Source organism: Scyliorhinus canicula, chromosome 1 (genome assembly GCF_902713615.1).
Source record: "Scyliorhinus canicula chromosome 1, sScyCan1.1, whole genome shotgun sequence".
NCBI lineage: Eukaryota > Metazoa > Chordata > Chondrichthyes > Carcharhiniformes > Scyliorhinidae > Scyliorhinus > Scyliorhinus canicula.
In genome coordinates, this window is record NC_052146.1 from 101,403,475 (window position 1) to 101,415,066 (window position 11,592).

Below are 11,592 nucleotides of genomic sequence, written 5' to 3' on the forward strand. Positions count from 1 at the left end.
GAGCTGAACATTGTGCACTCATCTGCCAACATCTCCACTTCTGAGTTTATGATGGAAGGGAGGCCATTGATGAAGCAGCTGAGGCGGCCCAGACACTACTCTTACAGTGATGTTCTGGAGCTGAGATGATTGACCTCCAACCACCACAACCATCTTCCTTTGTGTCAAGTATGATTCTGCTGCGTTTGTTCTCTGCTTGTTTTTAAATACTTTCAATCCTCTGACTTCCTATAATCTTCGCCACATTGTACGCTTTTTCTTTTGCTTTTAAGCTGTCCCTGCCTTACCTTGTCAGCCATGGTTATCTCGTCCTCCCCTGAGCATGTTTCCTCCTCTTTGGGATGAATTCCTGTTATGCCTCCAGAATAACCCACAAAAACCCCTGCCATAGCTTTTCCTCGATCTTGCCTACTCGTCTCTCCTCCCAATCAACTCTGGCCAGCTCCTCCTCATGTCTTTGTAGTTATCTTTACTCAATTGTAATACCATTACATCTCATTCCAGCTTCTACCTCTCAAACTGGAGGGTAAATTCTACCCACACAGATTCTACATCTTCTGGCCTAGTATCACTTTTTGCTATTGATTTAATCCAATGGATGCTTGAAATGTTTGTAGAACTCAATGTTGTGCACTACTTAAGGGAGGCAATACCAATTTACTTACAATAGGTTAACCACTTTATGCATATAGCAAGCACGGGAATGAAACATTCAAGTGATAATATCACACAGCTATTTCCAGCCTGTAGAGCTCAACTTACGTATTTCCTGCTGCAAAATATACCACACTTTTAAATCAAAAATAGTGCAACCAGATGGGCACTACCACAGTAGGATACACTCAGCCTTCATTACTAACAGAAAATGTTGTACTTTGCAGTGGTGCAGATATATTGCCACCTTAAGACGCAATAAATCTTATAATTTATAAGATTTCAATACTGCTGTAATGTGGCATGTAATATAATTTGCCTTCAGGCTTGAGAAAGATTATTCTCTTTTTTACAACTTCCCTTGTATTTTGTTCACACATAAATTTTGGCCTTTTCCTTTATTTCCGGTCACTATGTAGCCATGCTTAAAGTATTGGCCAGAACATGGATTTCAGCAGTATGGACCCATACAAGTGAAGATCATTTCATGCACGGGGAATGACGAGATTGTTTGCCATTTATTCTCGGTCAGGAATGTATCACAGGTAAGATTCTGTAACTTTTATTATTTCATAGTTACAAAGAGTGCTGGCAAATGGGAACAGAAAATGCTAGAAAGATACAGCAGGTCAGACAGTGATCATGAAGAGAGAGAGTTAATGGACAGCAGTTTTTGAGGTGGGTCAGACAATTTGTCCCGCATCCCCCCTCCTCTCTACCCCCATAAGCAAAGTCAGCATGGGGCTGACCCGCTCAACGCCAGCCCACCATCATGCAGTCATAATGCACTGCAGGTGGCCTAAATTGGGGCAGTGTGAAACTTGCTCCCCTCACAGGGGAGCAAGTCCCACCTGCGGGAACTGACAGCCAATCTGATTGGGTCCCACAGTAGACACTTCCGGGACTGCAACCAGTCACAATAAGAAGACCCATGGGTTTCGGAGCCAGATAAGTCTGGGTTCTTGTACATGGAGAATTTAGGTAGTTTAAGGAGGGGGAAGGAGGGTGGGGTATTTTATATAACAGGCAGGTAAGAAGAATGGGGGGGGGGGGGGGGGGGGGGGGGGGCACGATATTATACGTTGCTTCTCGCCCTTTGGAAAGGTTTTTTGAAAAAAGCGTCCTTCCCACTCTTGGCACATGTCAACTGCTTTCTGACACTGACAGTGTATTTTTAGGCTCAATAGTCTTGCTAACGAGCATAATCAACCCTGAATTATCTATTTAAATATGGCAGGTAGGCTGCCAATTTCAGTGCCTGCACACCCCATATTTTGGGGTGGGTGGGAAGATGCGGGGTGGGCACGTACCCCATTTTATGTGCTCCTTACTGAAAACACACCCGATGGGGTCATATAAAATGTAGCCCAATGTGTCACATGAATCGTCTTTCATCAGAACCCTGAAATGTTAACTCCGTTTCTCTCTCCACAATGAGTGGAATTTTCCAGAAATTGCACAGATTACTGGATCAGGCGTGAAAAGCTGTGTGAACCTCGTTGGCTTCAAAGGCACCTTTTCTCGCTTCATTAAATGGCTCTCTGCATTTTCAAAGTGCTGGCACAGATCACACAGCCAGCTGCAGGAGTGGGGCCGAAACATACCCACAAAGCCTGGATTATGCAGGAGTGGGACCTAAACAAACCGGCAAAGCCTAGATTCTCAGATCAGGGTACCCCAACAATCACAACTCTAAGATCGGGAACCCCCCACCACCACGCAAACATTGGGGCACCCTCCCCACCATATGAATCGGCGCGGTCACCCCTCCTCGTCAGTAGCACCACAACCTTTCAAAAGTTCCAATTCTACCCACATTCTACCTACCTACGTAATATTACAGCTAAACGGATTGTGGAGGAGTTACTTAAATTCTTTACTAGATATGGACTACCCACAGAAATTCAATCGGATCGAGAATCAAATTTTACTTTAAAGTTATTCAAAGAAGTTATGGATAGCTTAGGAATAAATCCATTCAAATCAACTGCGTATCATCCAGAATCGCAGGGAGCATTAGAAAGGTGGCATCAGACATTAAAGATAATGTTGAGGGCATATTGTCAAGATTATCTGGAGGACTGGGATAAAGGAATTCTATTAGTATCGTTTGCAATTATGGATGCACCTAATGAGTCTACCAAATGTTGTCCTTTTGAACTAATTTTTGGTCATGAGGTAAGAGGACCACTTAAATTGATTAAGGAAAAATTGGTGGGTGAGAAATTGGAAATTACACTATTGGATGACGTGTCAAATTTTAGGGAACGATTAAATAGAGCAGGTGAATTGGCGAGACAACATTTGAAAGTTGCACAAAATGTGATGAAACAGGTAGCGGACAAGAAATCCAAAGTTCATAGTTTTACTAGTGGGGATAAAGTTTTTGTGTTGTTACCAGTGGTAGGTGAGCCTTTAAAAGCTTGGTTTTGTGGATCGTATCAGATTGAAAGGCAATTAAGTGAGGTGAATTATGTGGTAAAAACACCAGATAGAAGGAAGACTCACCGAGTCTGTCATGTGAATATGCTTAAAAGGTACTTTGAAAGGGAAGGAGAGAAAAAGGAAGTTTTAATGATTCTAACTCAAAGTGACGAACCAAATCCAGATGACTGTGAATTTGACATACCTAAAATTAAATTGGAAAATGAGGATGTTCTTAAAAATTGGGATGAATTGTTAAGTTACCTTCCAGAGGAAAAACGAAATGACCTGAACGAGTTATTGATATCACATGGGCAAGTTTGTAGAGGTAAATTGGGAAGTACTAAAATGGCTACACATGATGTAGATATGGTCAATCAGATTGCGCAGTACTGGGTCTTCTGAACGATAGACCTCAAATCCGCCTACCACCAGCCCCCCATCCATAAATCGGACCGTCCATACACTGCTTTCGAGGTGGACGATCGTCTCTATCACTTCCTCAGGCTTCCCTTCGGCGTCACTGACGGGGTCTCGGTCTTCCAAAGGGAGATGGACTGAATGATCGACCGGTACGGTTTGCGGGCCACCTTCCCGTACCTAGAAAACGTCACCATCTGCGACCACATTATGTCCCCCATCGTGGGAACTGGGTCCGTGATGTACAGCATGTCGAGCTGCGTGTACCGATTGATGGTCTGGCTGTCGTCCACGACCATTCTGTGTTTCTCCCCAGTTTTAACGACTGCCACTTGGGCTCTCCAGGGGCTGTTGCTGGCCTTGATGATGCCTTCCCGAAGCAACAGCTGGACTTCGGACCTGGTGAAGGTCTTGTCCTGGGTGCTGTACCGTCTGCTCCTGGTGGCAAGGGGTTTGCAATCCGGAGTTAGATTGGCAAAGAGGGAGGGTGGGTCGACCTTTAGGGTCGTGAGGCCGCGCACAGTGAGGGGTGGTAGGTACCTGCCGAATTTGAGGGTAAGGCTCTGGAGATTGCACTGGAAGTCCAGGCCTAGTAGTCATGCAGCGCAGAGATTAGGAAAGACGTAGAGGCGGAAGCCGCTGAATTCTACGCCCTGGACCATGAGAGTGACCATGCAGAACCCCCAGATCATGGCGGAATGGGATCCGGAGACAGGGAGATTCTTTGATTGGTGGGGTGGACCGCAAGGGAGCAGCGCCTTCCCGTATCTGGGTTGATGAAGATTTTGGTGCTCCCGGAGTCCAGCAGGCAAGAGGTCACGTGACCGTTGATTCTCACACTGTTTGAAGTGGTGGCCAGGTTGTGCGGACGAGACTGATCGATCGTCACCGAGGCGAGCTGCGGTCGGTTGTCGCTGGCGACAGAAGATGGAGAGCATGGGGGGCCCAGGTTGTGGAATGCTGTCAGCGTCCATGCCCGTGGGGAAGACAAGATGGCGGCGCCTGAAGATCCTGCGGTGGACAAAATGGCGGCACCTATGGGCCGCACGTTGCGGGAGCTGGACAAGATGGCGGCACCCATGGGCCGCTCGCTGCCCCGGGAAGTGAAGATGGCGACGCCCACTGGCCGCGCGTGGCCCCAGAGGTGAAGATGGCACCGCCCACTGGCTGTGCGTGATCCGGGACGAAGATGGCGGCGCCCATTGTGTGTAGGTTAGGCGGGAGGGGGCGATAGCGGCGACTGCGCGGGCGCGGCACACCACGACAAAGTGCCCCTTTCTGCAAATGTCAGTGCGGGCCGGGGTGCTTCTGCTGTCTGCAGAACTAACATCGGGGACTCCCGGGGTGCACGGGTTGGCGTGTGGCGCAGGCGTACTGGCTGAGTGATGCCCCGGCTTGGGCGGCAGTCTGTGGGATCAACGAGGGATAGGAGGGGTGGGCCGCGCAGCCGGATGGGTAGGCCTGAGCATTATGTGAGGCGACCGTCATGGAGAGTGCTAGATTTTTAGTCTCAGCTAGGTCGAGCGTGGCCCCTTTCAGCAGTCTTTGGCGTATGAGGTCCAACCCAATCCCCGTTACAAACGCATCGCGCATAAGAAGGTTGGAATGTTTGGTGGCCGTAACGGCCTGACAGTCACAGTCCCAGACGAGTGGGGTTAGGGCCCGTCAGAAGTCTTCTATGGACTCACCAGGGAGTTGAGAGTGAGTGGCGAGTATGTGCCTGGCGAAGAGTGTGTTCGTTTTCTGTGCGTAGTTTTCTTTGAGGAGCGCCATGGCGTCGGCGTAGTTCTGGGCGTCCTTGATCAGCGGAAACATGTTGGAGCACAACCTTGAGTACAGGATCTGCATCTTCTGAGCCTCCGTCGGAGGGGTGGTCGCTGAGTTGATATACGCCTCGAAGCAAGCTAGCCAGTGATTAAAGTCCTTTTTGGCGTTGCTTGATTGCGGATCCAGCTGCAGGTGATGTGCCCACCCTGTCCCACATGCCAGCACCCATGCCAGCTGCAATGGCTGGGTGCCCTGGCCGCTGATGCCATATCTACCCAATCCCTGGGCTGCATGCATCTTAACATCTCACACTGTTGTTGTTTATATTTGCACCCCCCAGTAGAAGATCCCGCACAACCGCCAGGAGCGGAAGAAGACCAGAGGGGGACCACCAGACCTGAGTCCCCTCACATTGTCCAAGCAGAGGGCACTGGACGTGGTCGGCGGCCCAGTGGAACGGGGGGGTCACCGAAGTAGAGGTCAAGCAAGTGAGACCCTGCTTAATTGCTGATCCCCATGACACAAGTGTGGACACTCCCCCCCCCCCCCCCCCCCCCACACTTCCCTCATCCTTCACCCCCGCAACCCGCTCACCTTCCCCATGCCCCTCACCCCCCAAACTGACCCCTCTCAGCCCACGCCTCCACTCACCCCCTCAGGGAGTGGTGCCGGTCATGCATGCTACCCAGGACGATAGCACACAGATGGCGTCCACAGTGGAGGCAATGGGGGTGAAGGTGTCAGATATGGGTCAGAGTGGCTGTGGTGAATGTATTATGGTAACAATTCACCACTGTATTGCATTGTACTATGTTGATGCCCTTGTGGGCTCCACCTATGGACCATTGTATTACATTACATTGCATTCTATCATGTTGGTGCCCTTGTGGGCTCCGCCCCAGGCTCTGCCCCCTCATGGGAGGTATATAGATCTGCTGCCCTGCAGGCAGCTCTCAGTGCAGAGTAGTCGCAGGCAGGCACAGTTCTAGCTGATTAAAACCACTGTTCACTTCAACTCTCCTTCTCGTATGAATTGATGGTCGCATCAATTTAATCAACTACAACATCGCGATGGAAGCAGCCCTCAAACCTGATCAACTGGAACTCGACCTACAGGCTGCTGAAGCCAAAGGGATTTTTTCGCACTGGCTCCGCTGTATTGAGGCCTACCTCACTGCCTCCTCCTCGCCCTCCATCACAGACGAACAGAAACTGAGCCTCCTCCATGCCCGGGTGAGCCATAGAATCTCCGTGCAGATTGAGGAAGCGACCACGTACACAGTCGCGGTCGCGATCCTGAAAAGGCAATACGTGAGGCCGATGAACAAAGTGTTCGCGCGGCATCTCCTCACCACTCGCCGCCAACGCCCCGGGGAATCGCTGGAGGAATACCTACGTGACCTGAAAGTACTCGCGCGAAGCTGCAACTACAAGGCCGTCACGGCCTCACAACACATGGAACTCACCATCCGAGACGCCTATGTGACTGGTGTCCGGTCTAACTACGTCAGACAGCGCCTGCTCAAAATGGGCGCCCTCGACCTAGAAGAAACGGTAAAACTATTCACCTCCTTAGAAGTAGCTTTTCAGAGCCTCAATGCTTTCTCCTCCGACCACACTAGCCCCTCGTGGACACCCGACCAGAGGGTGCCCGAGGCCTGTGCCGCACGGCTGCCCACCCAACCTGGGGGGTGCCCTGCTATTTCTGCGGCCAGCACCAGCACCCCAGGCAACATTGTCCGGCTCAAAACGCGACCTGGAGTGACTGCAGCAAGAAAGGACACTCTGCCGAAGTTTGCCTGGCCAGATCCAAAACCTCAAAATCACAGGCCCAACTTTCAGACTCACAGGCCCGCAGACCTTGCGGCGTGGCTGCGTGCCTGCCGTCACCGCCCCCTCCGGATGCGTCTTCCGCCTCATGCTGTCATGGGAGCAGCCATCTTTGACTCCACCCAACATGTGTCACTCACGGGGGCTGCCATCTTGGCCGCCATCTCCCACAAGGCCCGCCATGTGTGAGTCATGGGGGCTGCTATCTTGGCCGCCATCTTCATCGCCGCCCGACATGTGCGACCGACGAGGGCAGCCATCTTGGGACCACCCCACCACCTCCGGCCACGCCGGCTACCCGCAACTCGGCGCGGTCACCCTTGGCCAGTCACGTCCCATCACCTCTGGAACTCGATGATGACCGTCCGGGTCAATGGCACGAAACGCCCTCCGAGAGCACGCAGAGCTTCGTACATCCAGACACGGTAAGGCGCTGTTTTCTCCAAATTTCCCCCGCCTTCCAAACAATCTCCCTCGCTTTTGGATCGTACTCAGTGCAGATCCGGGGGTGCTGTGTCGCGAACCTCGCGATACAGGGCACCGAGTATGCCAATTTTTAAACCATATGTCCTCCCCGATCTCTGCGCTCCTCTCCTGTTGGGACTGGACTTCCAGTACAACCTCAGGAGCCTGACCCTGAAGATCAGCAGGCCCCTACCCCCTCTCACCATATGTAGCCTTGCGACCCTAAAGGTCAACCCTCCCCCGCTCTTCGCGAACCTCACCGCCGACTGTAAATCCATCGCAACCAGGAGTAGGCGGTACAGTATCCAGGACAGGACTTTTATCAAGTCCGAGGTCCAACGGCTCTTGGGGGAGGGGATCATCGAGGCCAGTAACAGCCCCTGGAGAGCCCAGGTGGTGGTCGTCAGGACTGGGGAGAAGAACCGGATGATTGTAGATTACAGCCAAACCATAAACCGGTACACGCTCCTCGAGGCGTACCGCCTCCCCCGGATAGCGGACATCGGGAATCAGATTGCACACTACCCGGTGTTCTCCACAGTAGACCTGAAGTCCGCATACCACCAGCTCCCGATGCACGCGGTGGACGAGTCCATCCCCTTCCAGGTGGAGGGCGACACGTCAGAGGTCGCCCTCGCCGCTACCCTTAACCAGGCAGGCAAGCCCATAGCCTTTCTCTCCTGTACCCTCAACGCCTCCGAGATTCAACACTCCTCAGTCAAAAAAGAAGCTCAAGCCATTGTGGAAGCTGTACGGCATTGGAGGCACTACCTCGCTGGTAGGAGGTTCACCCTCATCACCGACCAACGGTCGGTAGTCTTCATGTTCGATAATACACAGCGGGACAATATCAAGAATGATAAATTCTTGAGGTGGAGGATCGAACTCGCCACCTATAATTACGATATTGTGTATCATCCTGGGAAGCTCAATGAGCCCCCAGATGCCCTGTCCCGCGACACATGCGCCAGCGTGCAAGCTGACCGACTCCGGGCCATCCACAACGACCTCTGCCACCCGGGAGTCACCCGGTTTCTCCACTACATCAAGGCCCGCAACCTGCTCTACTCCACCGAGGAGGTCAGGGCCATGACCAGGGACTGCCAAACCTGCGTGGAGTGTAAGCCGCATTTCTATCGACCAGATAAGGCCCACCTGGTGAAGGCATCCCAGCCCCTCGAGCGCCTCAGCATTGACTTCAAAGCGCCCCACCCCTCTACCAACTGCAACACGTAGTTTCTCAACGTCGTTGACGAGTACTTCCGCTTCCCCTTTGCAATCCCTTGCCCCGACATGCCCGCGCCACTGTCATTAAGGCCCTGCATAGTATCCTCACCTTGTTCAGTTTTCCCACTTACGTCCACAGTGACCGGGGCTCCTCATTTATGAGCGACGAACTGCGTCAGTACCTGCTCGGTAAGGGCGTCGCCTCGAGCAGGACTACCATTTACAACCCCAGGGGGAACGGACAGGTGGAGAGGGAGAACGCGACGGTATGGAAGGCCGTCCTCCTGGCCCTACAGTTTAGGAGTCTCCCAGTTTCCCGCTGGCAGGAGGTCCTCCCCGACGCGCTCCACTCCATTAAGTCACTCCTTTGCACAGTCACGAACGAGGCCCCTCATGACCACCTGAAGCACGATAAATAACTCCCGAAGCGAGATTGGATAACAATTGAAGGCTTTATTGAACTAGATGTTTTCCCCAGCAGCGCAGGTACAGAATGCAGCAGCTCGGGAAACACAGACTCTTATACTCTGCCTTACTGGGCGGAACCAGCAGGCAGGCTTCACCAATGATCTTATGGTATCAGGTACCTCCAACACCAATGATGGGTGTATCGGGAGGGAGCAGCGCCTTACCGTGTTGGGGTGTATAAAGCTCTCCGTGCTCCCGGAGTCGATCAGGCAGGATGCCTCGTGTCCGTTGATGAGTACCGTCGGCGTAGCGGTCGAAAGAGTTCGGGGCCGAGACTGGTCCAGTCACCGAGGCGAGTCGTGGCAGAAGCTGGTGGGATTCCTCGGGCGGTGTGCGGTCATCGAATCTGAGACTCCAGCCAAGATGGCGGCACCCACGGGTCGCACATGGCCGGGGGTGGGCATGATGGTGGCGCCCATGAATCACACGTGGTCTCCGGGGGACACGATACCGGCGCACGGGGTCCGCACATGGCCCGCGGGATCTAAGATGGCGGCGCTCACGGGCTGCATGTGGCCTGCAAGGAGGGGAATGGCGAGGGCCACGTTTCGCCTGCGGAGACAGTGCCGACCGCCCGGGCCTGGCACATCGCCACGAAATGCCCCTTTTTTCACAGCCCTTGCAAGTTGCGGAGCGGACAGCGTTGCCGGGGTTGCTTGGCTTGCCCGCAAAAATAACATCGGGGCCACCCAGGGTTGCCTGGCAGCCGCGCGGCACAAGCTTGTGGGGGGGTTGGGGGATGCGTCAGAATCGGCTGCGGGTGGGGTTCACGCTGCCCATGGGGCTGTCGCGCGGTCAGGGACATACGCTCGGGCGTTGCGGGAGGCTGTGTCTAAGGAACTTGCGAAGGCCCGTGCCTCCTTGAGACTTAGCGTCTCTTTTTACAGCAGCTGCTGGCGGATCTGAGAGGGCAGCAAACCTGCTACGAAGGAGTCCCGGATTAAAAGTTTGTTGTGGTCTTTGGCTGAAACTTGCGGGCAGTTACAGTTCCTACCTAGTACCAGCAGTGCGCGGTAGAATTCGTCTAGCGATTCCCCTGGAATTTGTCGTCTGGTAGCTAAAAGATGGGCGGATATAGTGTCCTTTCAACAGTGTCATCGCGGCCTCAAAACCGTCCACGTCTTCGATGAGCATGTAGATTTCTGGGCTCACCCTTGAGTGGAGAACTTGCAGTTTCTGGTCCTCCGTGGGTGTAGTTGTGGCCGTCTGATGTATCCGTTGAAACACGCCAGCCAGTGTTTAAAGGTCGCCGCTGAGTTTGCCGCACTGGGCCTAAGTTGCAGACACTCTGGCTTGATGCGGAGCTCCATTCTTCAAATCTAGTTCAATAAATTGATGCATGATCAATAACTCCCGAAGCGAGATTGTAGAACAATTGAAGGCTTTATTGAACTAGATGTTTCCCCCAGCAGCGCAGGTACAGAATGCAACAGCTGGGGAAACACAGACTCTTATACTCCACCTTACTAGGCGGAACCAGCAGGCAGGTTTCACCAATGATCTTACAGTATCAGGTACCTCCAACACCAATGATCTTACAGCATCAGGTACCTCCAACCTTGGTACCGTAATACCCCTAAATACCGACTACAACACTGCCTATTTGTTTTCCCTAGGAAATCCACCTCCGGGGTCTCGCTTCCGTCCTGGCTGATGACACTGGGGCCTGTACTCCTTTGAAAGTACGTGAGGAGCCAAAAGTCCGACCCCCTGGTCGAGAGGGTCCAGCTCCTTCACGCCAACCCCCAGTATGCTTACATGGCGCACCACGACGGCCTACAAGATACAGTCTCCCTCCGGGACCTGGCACCCGCAGGATCCCCTACAACCATCACCTACCACCCCAACCTACACCGAACAGCACCCCCATCCCTGCATGGCCTACACCCCCCTCCCCCCATCGGCGACCTACAGAGATGAAGCTCCAGAGGACATGCTCCCGGAGTCAACACCCGTTCCCCCAGCGACGAGTTCAACACCCGTGCCCGAAGCGACGAGTTCAACACCCGTGCTCGCAGCTAAACCAGAGCTCAGACGATCGCAGCGAATGATCAAGGTGCCGGACAAACTCAACCTGTGAGCCATTTCACCCCCACTGGACTTCAATTTTTTTAACATGGGGTGAATGTGGTGAATGTATTACGGCAACTATTCACCACTGTATTGCATTACATTGCATTGTGTCATGTTGGTGCCCTTGTGGGCTCCGCCCCTGGCTCCGCCCCCTTGGGGAGGTATATAGAGCTGCTGCCCTGCAGGCGGCTCTCAGTGCAGAGCAGTCACAGGCAGGCTCAGTTCTAGCTGAATAAAACCACTGTTCACTTCAACTCTCCGTCT

The 11,592-nt window shown here is 53.0% G+C and overlaps 1 protein-coding gene across 1 annotated transcript in view; it reads left to right on the forward strand.

Annotated features, from left to right (window-relative positions):
* Positions 1–11,592, forward strand: part of LOC119975033 (receptor-type tyrosine-protein phosphatase U-like) — a 1,028,343-nt gene that overhangs the window by 958,347 nt on the left and 58,404 nt on the right. Inside the window, exon 31 of the mRNA XM_038814894.1 lies at positions 1,074–1,199. Coding sequence (XP_038670822.1) covers positions 1,074–1,199 — 126 coding nt within the window. The remainder of the gene's footprint in view (positions 1–1,073; positions 1,200–11,592) is intronic.